This window comes from Oculina patagonica, chromosome 11, assembly GCF_052425735.1.
Source record: "Oculina patagonica isolate OP01 chromosome 11, crgOcupat, whole genome shotgun sequence".
NCBI classification, from domain to species: domain Eukaryota; kingdom Metazoa; phylum Cnidaria; class Anthozoa; order Scleractinia; family Oculinidae; genus Oculina; species Oculina patagonica.
The window spans coordinates 13623609-13635624 of record NC_135768.1 but is presented as its reverse complement, the minus strand read 5'-3'; the positions used below and the strand labels follow the sequence as shown (position 1 = coordinate 13635624).

The window sequence follows — 12016 nt, the reverse complement described above, 5'->3', positions numbered from 1 at the left end:
GCGCTCAGTTTTTCGCTAAATTTTATCAACCAAAATCTTCAATAAATATTTTCTGTTTTTAATAAATCGGTCAGTAGGTTATGTTAAAACAATTAGACTGCTCGCTGTCGGTTTCTATCGACTTTGATACTATCAGCCAGTCGAAACCTCGAACTCGCCAAATGACGAACTTACATTTCAGCGTCAGTGCGGGCTACAATACCGCGCGCGCTCAGTAGGTCCCTGTGCAGCCAATCAGGTTACAAGTTTTCCAAAAGTCGGTCACAAGGTTATGCTAAAAGAAATAAGTACAATTATACTGGTGTTTTAAAATACATATGCTGCAATGTGATTGCTAATCTATCGTTAACTAGAAACAAATAGCACTTAGATATTCCTTATTAACGATCGATCTGTTTCTGTAATATGTTCTAGTCTCAGATTGTCGACCTCTGGGTATGGAAAGCGGCTATATTTCCGACTCACAGATCAGTGCCTCTTCTGAATACAATGCTAGACATACGGTTTTCAACGCGCGGCTGAACTTTCAAGCTGGTAATGGGAGGACTGGTGCCTGGTCTGCAGGACCACTGAACCCTCATCAATGGCTGCAGGTTGATTTCGTTAGGATGGTGACATTAGGTCAAGTAGCGACTCAGGGCAGGCCGGAATATGCTCAATGGGTGGCGAGTTATTCCTTATCTTACAGTATGAATGGAATTGATCACGAAATGTATGAGCAGGATGGCTCGGTTAAGGTAATAGTGATTTTGCCGTCTTTGATACTGGATTAACGGAAATCTTGTCCTGGGGTCTTTGTGGCGTTCGTTGCGGACTTGAACGCCAAAAGAAAGTGTATGTGCATCGCAGATAGAATTAAAATTTAGAGTGCTGGTTTTTGCGGCGGGAGGAAAACCAGAGAGCCCGGAGAAAAATCCTCAGAGCACAAAAAGAACAAACAAAAAGCTCAATCCACATATGACGGCGATTATTTTGAAAAAACGATCTATCCCTACCTTAAAGTAATAGAGTTGTGCAAGCTTACGAATTTCTCGATAATTTCTAGCCAACATGCAGAGATATCAGGACCCCAATTGTACTTATTATAGCTCGCCCAGGCAACATTATCTAAATTTCTTGATGACCTAGAGTTGCAAACTCTCTTAAATTTACGTTGTCCTTATAATGGTAGTCTGATAGCTAGTGCGCTGGCTCTGAATAGAGCGTTCGAAATCGAGTAGTAGCATGGGGCAGTGGCAATAGCAAATAGTTCTTGCAGCTTCGTGCTATGGATACGGCCCCCCGGTGTTCCTTTGGCCCCGGTGGGACTTAATCTTTTTTCTCTCATTTTAGATTTTTAACGCCAACTCAGATCAAAACACAATTGTTTACAACCTAATCAATCCAATCATTTTGGCACGCTACATCCGGGTGCTACCAAAGACTTGGCACGGCCATATATCAATGAGAGTGGAGTTCTATGAATGTGAAGGTAACGGGAATCTAGAGTTTACCTTGAAATACCGGATCATGTTTAGTCGTTCCCTTATAATGGCTTATTTATTAGTGAGTTAGATTCTGGATTGAGAAGCCGGCTTCGTACGTTCGCCAGGGTTCGTGTAGAGGGGCATGGGGTTGCGTTGCGTCGCGTGTCGAGTCGTGTACTGTCGCGGAGTTGTGCTGTAAATACCCTACTCTCATAGTACTCAGGATTTTTTAGGGACACCGGAGAAATATTATGACAAAATATATCCTGTGAAGTGGACTAGCATCACATCCAGGGGGAGTAGAAAAATTCCTTATCGTTTTATACTTACAGTAAGAAACTTTAGACTAGTGCCAGTGACGAATACTCATCTGCCCACAACAAGTCCTAGAATTGAAACGAACTTAACAATTTATCTTGGATCGGGTAGCAGCTCTCACAAGGTGTCACGTGAATGGCTCGCTACCCTTCAAGATAACAACAGAACAAACAACAGGAACGATGCCCTGAACCCCCAAGACAACAGCAACTGCTACACGCTCATAAGAGCTGCTACACTGCTATTTATCTTTACCGGAGAAACATAATACTTACTACATTATTTTTCTCACTCAATGACTATATGTACAGGTTATGATGTTTTCGACACAGAGGATTTACTATTAAACTCCGTATACCTCTGGACATTTGATGACGTAAAAGATATCAAAGACCAACAGGGAAAAACTTGGGCTCAACAAAGCGATCACCTACAATCCACTGCAGGCGTGCGAGGCCGAGCAGTGAAGTCTTCAGGGGGACCTGGGCCCATTCCACTAGCATATGACACAAAATTGTACTTATCGACACCCCTTACTTACCCTCCAGTGACAGTCAGCCTGTGGCTTCGCTATCAAAGCACAGGCCCTGGTGTTTCTCAGACTTTCCTAGCTGCCGGAGACCAAGAAAATGGAGACAGAGGGATTCATCTTTATCAAGAGGACGGTAGCAGGGAAGAGTTGACTTTCAATGTCAAGGCTGGTACAAGGCAATGCTCAGTTAAGTTTGGAGTTCCACAGTGGGTCTGGACACACTTGTTATTCGCATGGACAAGTATCAGTGGATTTGATACAATTACTGTCTATCGTGACGGGAAAATTGTTACGGATTTGTTGGTAGATAATTGTAACGACGGTAATTTCGCTAACGCACCGAACAGCGCCATCGCATTTGGCTCTTCCATTTTACCGACAGCTTCCATTGATGACGTCATGGTTTTACAAATGACGCTTTCAAAGTTCCAGGTGGAGAAACTGTTCCGTTACTACAAAGGTATGTGAAAGGTTATACATGCAATGGTAATCTTAGTCGTGTACGGAAAGTAATTTAATTTATTACATGGAAGAGAGTGAGCTAGAAGACCAGACACTTAAATAAAGTTATTATTATTATTATTATTATTATTATTATTATTATTATTATTATTATTATTATTATTATTATTATTATTATTATTATTATTATTATAGTGTTTTACTGGGAACTTTACCACTCGTAGATTTCACAGGTCACTCCATCCGGGACCCGTGTGGCGTGTTTTCCATGTCACTCTTGCGAGTGTCCCATCGTTCATTGACGTCACGATTCCAGGCTTTTTTCCACTTGAATGAACCTGGTTTCTTGCGTCGTTTGTTAATAAGCAGGCTGTTTAACTAAGCGACCAAAAAGAATGAGCTTTTCGAAACCTCCATTAACGACAAGACACGATAAAGAAGAAAAGAAGAAAACAAAATAATAAGCAATTATTGGATGAGGTTGAGCATGATATCGTGAATTATCAAAACCGAGGTCTGTGTTATCTGCCTCAGCCTTCGGCTTCGGCAGATAACACAGACACGAGGTTTTGATAATTCACGATATCATGCGAAAACCGAATTCAATAATTGCTTTATTATACGTTTTCAAACAATTTGCCATCACTTTTTCTAGCGCCGGCGTAAAACTTCGTCAGAACATTGGCCAAAGCGGTTTTATCTTGCGGTTCCTCCAGGTTCTTCTCCCTCAAATAATCATTCATAATTTTTACACTTGCTTTTGTTGTTCTCTTGGTGTTTTTAGAATCTTTATTCTCGATCAAAACTTTCAATTCCTCTTCGGAAACGGAGGCGAATCGCTCAGCCATATTTTCAAAAGTTTGACAGCACTACACGGACGAGGGGCTTGGAAACTAGGCGGACTTTGAACTCGACATGATAACCCAATATCTGCTGCAGATATTGGGTTATCATGTCGAGTTCACATGCTTCTGTATATTGACTGAATGCTTAACCAATCACATGTTTCAAAGTAATTCTAATGTATAATAAGCTGTAATTATCGGCTGGCAAGACATTGCCGCATCGGATTCAAGTCAAAGTCAGCGATGGTTTTTGTCTTTGCTACTTTAATACGTGTTTTTTAGTTGACAAGTATTTTGTTTGATTGGAATTCAGTTAGTGTCTCTATATCCTGGCTATCCTTTAGGGCACCGGGTGCTTTCCTATGTCTATAAAGGCTACCGGTATACTAAATATTCGGAAACAAAATAACATTGACAATATCAGCTATCTGTTCTCCATATAATAAGAAAACATTGCACATTGGCTCAAAGATATAAATCTTATATTCTCGTGGCAAAAACAATATCCCACCAGTGAGCGCAGGGAACGAGTGAGATATTGTTTTTGCCACTCGCCACTCGACATAAAATTCATATCTCCTCGTGACCGTGTAATATCTTCTGTATAAAGCATGTCATTTTTTAAGATGATGACGTATGAGGTGTGCTGGCCTCGTGGTTTCTGCGTTGGACTGTTGAGCGATCTGCTATGGGTTCGAGCCTAGGCCTAGTCGAGCGCCTTGTGTTGTGTTATTGGGCAAGCCACTTCACTCTGGCTCCATCCACGAGCAATGTTTATGATTCATTTTATTTGCCATGAGGTTAAATTACAAAAGTTGATGGTTACTGGTGAATTGTTTGTGAAACCTGACGCAATTTCTCTGGGGTAATCTGGAATTGGTTCATCATATCGAATGCCTGACGGGGCCTTTTATTTTTAGCCGCTTTTTATATGAGTTATTTATTTCTTCCCATTTTAGGATGTGCTAATCTGCACGTCAACGTAAGTGTGTTATTAACTGGAGAAAGTTTCCATCCTGATTTGACGACAAAGGGTTCTGAGATGTTTAACAACAAAACATCTTGGATTGAGACTCAGGTTTGTTCTTCTAAAATTTAGTTTGTCTTGAACAACAAGGTTAACTTCAATGGCGTCTTTTTCGCTGAAAAGTATTAGGTCGGAAGGGTCAGAATTATTGGAACAAGAAAGGCCCAATTGTCACCAGTCAACCCCCTTTCCTTTTTTCGAGCCAAATTTGACCCATCTTCATCAACCCACCTCCTTTTAGGACCATTGAATCCGCTAGAGAAAACTTTGTATGTTGCGTTTTGTCCTGATAGGTTACGTCTTGCGTTGTATGTTGATTTTTGCTACAGGTCAAAAGTCTTTATGAAGGAAATGCTATTTTAAAAGTGGACAACTTCCTATTTTGGTAAGATTAAGTCTATTTAACTTGATCACTTTAAACTTACTGATCGGTTACGTTTGAGTCACCAACCAGAATCTAACTCGTTTGATGTGGAGTTGAGATGAAAAGCGTTGGATTTCCTGCATGCCGGCGCATATTTCCATGGCAACTGCACACCTTTAAGAATTAACTTTGACTGGTCTAATCAGATGGAACGCATTAAAACGCTGTCAGGAATATGCATAACTGAATTCTAACATCAGGTCTTTCTAGTTAATGATATTTTTAAAGCAAGAAAAACTTGTTGTTAGATTTCAAGAATGAAGTCTTGTATCTTGTTCTAGTATTTCAAGTTCTTGTTTCGTAGGTCATTCATAAGCGTCTGGAGCTTTCCTCTCTAGCTGTAGATCCATAAATACAGCTTCTGCAGTGCTGAGACATTTTAAAGTTGTTAAGAGGGTCAATTTAAGCTCCATTTCTTTTAATGAAACACAAAAGAAAATACACAAACAGGTAAACACAAACGATATTATTTCCCGACGTTTCGGCGACATCATGACGCCATTATCAAGGGTAAATTGAGAAAAAATAATTAAATGCGAGGTTCAAAGAGATAAACATTTGCATAATGGTGGTGGCTATACAAATACTTTAGCACGGATTGAATCCGTTTGCACGTTCAGACTCGGTGTTAATTGCTTGATGTAAAGCATTTCGTTGACAAGACAGTCAAATTTGTTCTTGCATTTCTTTAGTAAAGAAATTGGATTGAATCCGTTTGCACGTTCAGACTCGGTGTTAATTGCTTGATGTAAAGCATCTCGTTGACAAGACAGTCAAATTTGTTCTTGCATTTCTTTAGTAAAGAAATGCAAGAACAAATTTGACTGTCTTGTCAACGAGATGCTTTACATCAAGCAATTAACACCGAGTCTGAACGTGCAAACGGATTCAATCCGTGCTAAAGTATTCGTATAGCCACCACCATTATGCAAATGTTTATCTCTTTGAACCTCGCATTTAATTATTTTTTTCTCAATTTACCCTTGATAATGGCGTCATGATGTCGCCGAAACGTCGGGAAATAATATCGTTGGTGTTTACCTGTTTGTGTATAACTAAATCACAAAAGAAAATGTTTTTAAAATTCATTGTTCTAAGTTTTTCGGATGATTTTGGCCTAAATTGTAATAGCCATTCAAACTTGCAAAAAGTGGTAACAACCCTTGTTTGTGATCCTTTCCATTCAGGGTTAACCACACAAATCTGGTGGTGAACTTTACTGTACGATTCAAAAGGAGTGGGTACAAGGAAGTAGAACCTCTTGAGACAAGTATCGTATCGAGAGGCATGCTGGGAAGTATACCTGTTAACTCCGTTGCCATGGAAGCCAATGACGGTACGTTTGTAGACGGCATGATTTTTTAAAATAGTTTCCAATAAATTGATATAAAGCTAAAGTATTGTACGGATCTTCTGGCGGTTTTTATTCAAGTTATCCGAAAATTGTTTTACTTTTGATATACTATACTTTACATGATATCCTGCCAATGTTAATGAAACTTTGGTAGAGAAAAAGTCGCTCGCAAAAAACTGTATATCAAATTAATTCCCCCACTATACCTTTGTGTTTCTGTTTCAGCTATCCGACGTGTGTACACACATTCGAGTACACACATTCATTGAAACATTGATCTCTTGATACAATCCAAATTATCCAACGGAAAGCGATTTGTTCAGCTGCGAATCCATCTTCTTCATCGCAATTAATTTAATAGTTTTTGTAGTTATTGCCAATATTCTTGATAACCCTGATGACGTGAGTGTTCAGTTTACACAATTCACTCACTCGTGTGTCTGAATGCTGCTTTTAAAACCACTTTGTTACAGTTTACATAAAGCCACTCCAGGTCACCGCATACAACACAAGCTCTACATCTCTGGCAGTGTCATGGAATGAGCCCGAAGACTTAACACATGGAATTTTCTCTGGGATTCAAATATTATATCGCTTGAATGATTCATTACAGAAATTGATCGTCAGTGTTGATTCAGGGGTACCAGGATACGAGTTGGAAAACCTAGAAATATACACCTTGTACGCAATTAGTGTCAGGCCTGTCAGTCTTGAAGGAGAAGGAAAGGAAAGTAACGAGGTGTTAGTGAGAACAGCTGAGGACGGTGAGTGTTAAAACCTTAATCAACTGTTCGGTGGGAGGTGAGACGGCCTCGTCGTTAGTGGCTGTACTAACCATCCAGCGGTCCGGGTAATAGCCTTGGCCGGGGTCATTGCATTGTGGTCTTGGGCAAGACACTTAACTCTAGAAGTTCCTTTCGCCACCCAGGTGTATATATGGGCACCGGCTAGAGGTAACCCGCAATGGACTGACATCCCATCCTGGGGGGAGAAGAAATACTCCTGATCGGTTTTTGCTACAGAAACCGAAGACAAGTGCCGGGCTGATGGCCAACTAGGCTTGAACGCAAGCTTTATCCAACTATTCGTAACGTTTGTAATAGTCAGTGATAATACCACTCAAATAGGATGGAATTTTTTTGTTTGAAGGAAGCAATCCCAAGACATCTCCGCGAATTATGAAATAAAATTTACCACCTCTGACCGTACATGTTACCTGAAGGTGAAACCCCTCCGGACTAAGAAACGCACCCGTCACGTTTTCAACTTTTTAGAAAATTGCCTTACGTTGAAGGAGACCCCAGAAAAATAATTTACTAACAAAGACTAAAGCGGTGATAATAAACCAAATAGGGAAACAAGGATGGTTAAGATTGGAGTACATTGAGTCAGATTATGAATGATAAGTTTAAAACGTTTTGGCTAAACTTTACAATATATGTCTTCCGCGACGTATTTTCAATATTTTGCTCATTTATAGTTCCCACGTCTCCTCCATTAAACGTTGGTGGCTTCCTCAATAGTGCTGGGGTGATCGTCGTTACTTGGGAACCAGTCCCCACCGAACATCGCCATGGTATCATTCTAGGTTACCGCGTCATGTACGGAGCACAAAATAGCAATCTACAGCAAATGACCGTGACGGCAAATAATTTAACAGCAGAATTGCAAAACCTTGAGATGTACAAGTTGTACGCCATACAAGTTGCCGCGTTTACTGTCGTTGGAGAAGGGCCACCAAGTCAACCTATTGTAGTCAGATCACAGGAGGGAGGTGAGATAAATTACCATTAACAAAAAAAGAGAAACCTCAAAACCTTGCTCAGCCTGCCGTGTCCCTAGGGAAGTTATATTTCGTCGGTAAAAGGCGGGAAACAGGGTACGCAAGAATGATATCTAGCTATAGGTTGTGAAATGTGGGGAAACGTTTTTCGAGTGCAACTGGTTCATTCCCACACGCACTGCGACCCAACCAAGGAGACTCGCCTGGGGACGAGGCGATTGTCAAGCTATTGCAGCTATCAACGATAACGTTTATCGAAGGGAATCCCTATGTCATTTGCGAAATAACATAAAACCTCTTGACGTGTAGCAATGTCGAGTGAAACCCTATGAAACGAAAAAAAATATTTCACTTTATTTGGAACAATGAAAATCATCTACGTTTGTTCTGAACCGGGGAAACTCTCCTGTAAAAATGACGGGGGTGCTCGTCGTACCTTTTAGATCGTAACATTTGTGGATTGGTACCGCTTTGGGTGCTAAAACCTAAAACGACCACCGCTAGAGTAGTCGATGTACCTTTAAGAGGCCTAGGATATAGATTTATAGCAATAATTCCAAAAAAATTTAACAAAAGAAGGTGTTCAAAAACGTCGTCTTTATCAATATTAAATGGGCCAGTGCCAGTGCAATTTTTACTTCTAAGGGGTGAAAATACTTAAGGCCCACGCCTGGAAAACGAGATTCTGATACCTTTCAGGGGTGTTTTTGAAATACTCCAACAAGCACCCCGTCATTTTTATAGGGGAGTCCCCCCGGGGTTTCTGCACTTATTAAAAAAGAAGACTACTGTGAATACTACAGAAAACTAAAGGCGCATTTTTTTTGAGCGGGAGGGCTGTACACAGGCTACTAAAGATGATGACTGTTTTGCTACTGATCGATAGATGAGCCTAGACTTTCACTTCCTTTACCAAACCCTTAGTTATTGGTCTCTGTTTTTCTTCTACACATTTATAATACTTGTCATTACTTTAGTTCCCAGCCTCGCGCCTCCAGTGGTAGTAGCACATGGCACAAGTTACTCGAGTGTTATGGTCACGTGGCAAGCCATCCCAGAAAACCATACTAATGGAATTCTAAAGGTTCATGTCGTGAAGGTCCTTGATACTGGTGAACTTTTTTATGCCTGCAACAGCAGTTTAACTTGGGAGATCCAAGGGCTAGAAAAATCCATGGTTTATAAACTACAGGTGGCTGGCGTTACTTCAAAAGGGCGTGGGAACTTCAGTGAGGAGGTCGTAGTAGTCACAAATTTAGATGGTAGGTCAGACAAGCTCCATGTCTTTCTTTGTATGTTAGAATATTTTAGATTGTATTCTTGTACACTCTAAAAGTTGGAATTAATGGCGTGCACTACCAAAATATCCTCCATTTGCAGTTTGGTAAAAAACATTGATTACTCGTCGATTGGCATGTGTCTTAATATCCTTATTTATAAAATGACTGAGATACTATCGGCGCTCTTATTGGTCAAGAGCGATCAACAAGGCTTTTAATTCACTATTCTACAAACTCGTCTCACAGTTTTCCATGTTAACACGACGTTCATTGCGCCTCGGTGGTTTTCAATCACAGCAATTTATTTTGTTCTTGAGTCTCAATTATAATTACTTTAACGAGGTAAGTGGCTGAACCAGCAAACGCCAAGCTCTTTGGTGTATCTTATGAACTTTTATTTGTCTTTAAAAGGATTCAAATCGAGTGTTTGTCAGTGAGGATTTTAATGAAGGGGCATGGTTTAACGATTACTAAATAAAGCTGTCATGATGAACAAAGTGTTACTCCAGGAATTGAAGTGAGTGGCCAAGAATAGGCTTTACACTACCACCTCAAGGACACTCCATGAACCACAAGACGTCATTGATAAATGAGATTAAACTGTTTTCAAGTACGAAAACCAGGATTTACAGTTTGTGTCCAGTCGTGTTCAGTGGAGGCAAAATCGTTAGGGGACCATGTCACCGCGCAAAACGCACTAATTCTAAATCCACAAATGGCTCGATCGGAACGAGTGACTATTGTCGTTTGTAACATCGAAATCGGCCCTAAAAGGAATTGAAAAATCTTCACACTTGTTCAGCAACTGTATGTTAATGGGAAGGGGGATAATAACGAGTGATCTAAGACTTCACATTTATAATAAAATTGGATTATTTGATTCCTCGCAGGTTGTCATGCTCTTGGTATGGAACACTATAATATTTCCGACTCACAAATCACTTCATCCACTGAGTTTGATGTAGCTCATGCGGCCAGCAACGCCCGACTCAATTTTGACCCGGGAAATGCTAACATCGTAGGATCTTGGTGCGCTGCTCGAAATGACGTCAACCAGCCTTGGCTGCAAGTTGACTTTCAAGAAAAAGCTACTGTTACTAAAGTGGCAACTCAAGGCAGATTTTTCGATGCAAATCATGTAAATAACAGGCATGTTTACCATCAGTGGGTTAAAACTTACTCGTTGGATTACAGCCACGATGGCGTTGATTTTGAAGCTTACGAACAGTTTGGAAGCGTGAAGGTATTTTAGTTTAATTTCTATTGTTTGGCACAAACACAGTAAGCTGCATGTTGTTTATAGCCCGAAGGGCCGCAGAGCGGAGCCTCGTAACCATAGAAATAGGAGAATCTGATGCAGGCTGCAGAACCATGCACTTGATTTTTCAAGGTCATATCATGAGTAGCGGTATGGTTCGCAGGCGCGTGCGGCAACGTACGTACGTACGACGACGACGTCGCACGAGATGGCAGCCATACTTCAGAAATAGGTTAGCGTTACGATTAACGTCACACGGCGTAGTATGCATTGTACTGGTAACTGAAACGCACTCTATCCGATGATAAGAAAGAGTTTAACGCTGCGACCTACGATCAATTGCCCTCAATAATTACATCGAGTCAGGCAAATCACCAAAGCCACCGAAACACTGCAAAGGGCTATAGAGCAGTTGAAACGACTAGACTACAAAGCAGGATAAGGATGCCGGTGTAGTCGTTATGAACAAATCTGATCATGTTGTTGCGCGGTACGTTTGGGAGAAACTCTGTTTGACGGGAGACTCTTGCTAGTTTCTCTGGATGAGTTTAATCACAAGTTCTACTCGTTTCGGTTTTGCTCTCAATTGGAGCTTACACGCTAAAAACAACGCTTAAGAGTTCACTCCTTAATTCCAGAACGTACAGTGATTGGTTAATGTACATTACGTAAAGTTTTCCGATTGGTTCAGCTCGAATGTTTTGGAATTTCAACTTAACTTAGCAACGGAGACGCTCTTTAATCTGTCGCAAGCCTGGTACTTAATTTTGCCGTAAAAGTTACAACTTCTAACAAATTGATCGGTCTAGTTGAACTGTTGATAGAAGCGAAGCATAAACAAAAGTTTTTCCGATACCAATCACTGACATTGCTGAAACTAAGGGAGTTTTTCCTTCGATACGTGGTCTGTATACAAAATGCTAAATTCAATACCACAAAAGGTTCCAAAAGTAACAAGTAAATATTTTGGAGGTAACTAATTAAACTAATTAAAGTGATCCATTGTTCATAAAGTCGAATGGAATCAAAGTTCCACAGTTCGTGCTGGTCAAAAGACCAGAGTGTCCAGAATTAACTCAAACTAAGTTAGGAACACTTAACAACATAAATGCTAGTAATTAAAAATAGTGACCAGGTCGTTACTTGACTGTTGGGCGAACACAAAAACATTAACTGTTTAGTTTAGCTGGATTAAGTGAAACAATAGTTGTTTACGAAAAGTAATCAAGTCGATCTGGAATCAAAAGAAAAGGGATAGGGTCTGGAA

General features: G+C 40.4%; 1 protein-coding gene across 1 annotated transcript in view; it reads left to right on the top strand.

Moving 5' to 3' along the window:
• Positions 1–12016, top strand: part of LOC144630295 (uncharacterized) — a 63708-nt gene that overhangs the window by 35766 nt on the left and 15926 nt on the right. The window contains exons 17-26 of the mRNA XM_078488626.1: positions 415–737; positions 1333–1471; positions 2096–2776; positions 4583–4701; positions 4980–5035; positions 6262–6410; positions 6902–7192; positions 7909–8202; positions 9189–9473; positions 10382–10734. Of these exons, the coding sequence (XP_078344752.1) occupies positions 415–737; positions 1333–1471; positions 2096–2776; positions 4583–4701; positions 4980–5035; positions 6262–6410; positions 6902–7192; positions 7909–8202; positions 9189–9473; positions 10382–10734 (2690 nt within the window). The remainder of the gene's footprint in view (positions 1–414; positions 738–1332; positions 1472–2095; positions 2777–4582; positions 4702–4979; positions 5036–6261; positions 6411–6901; positions 7193–7908; positions 8203–9188; positions 9474–10381; positions 10735–12016) is intronic.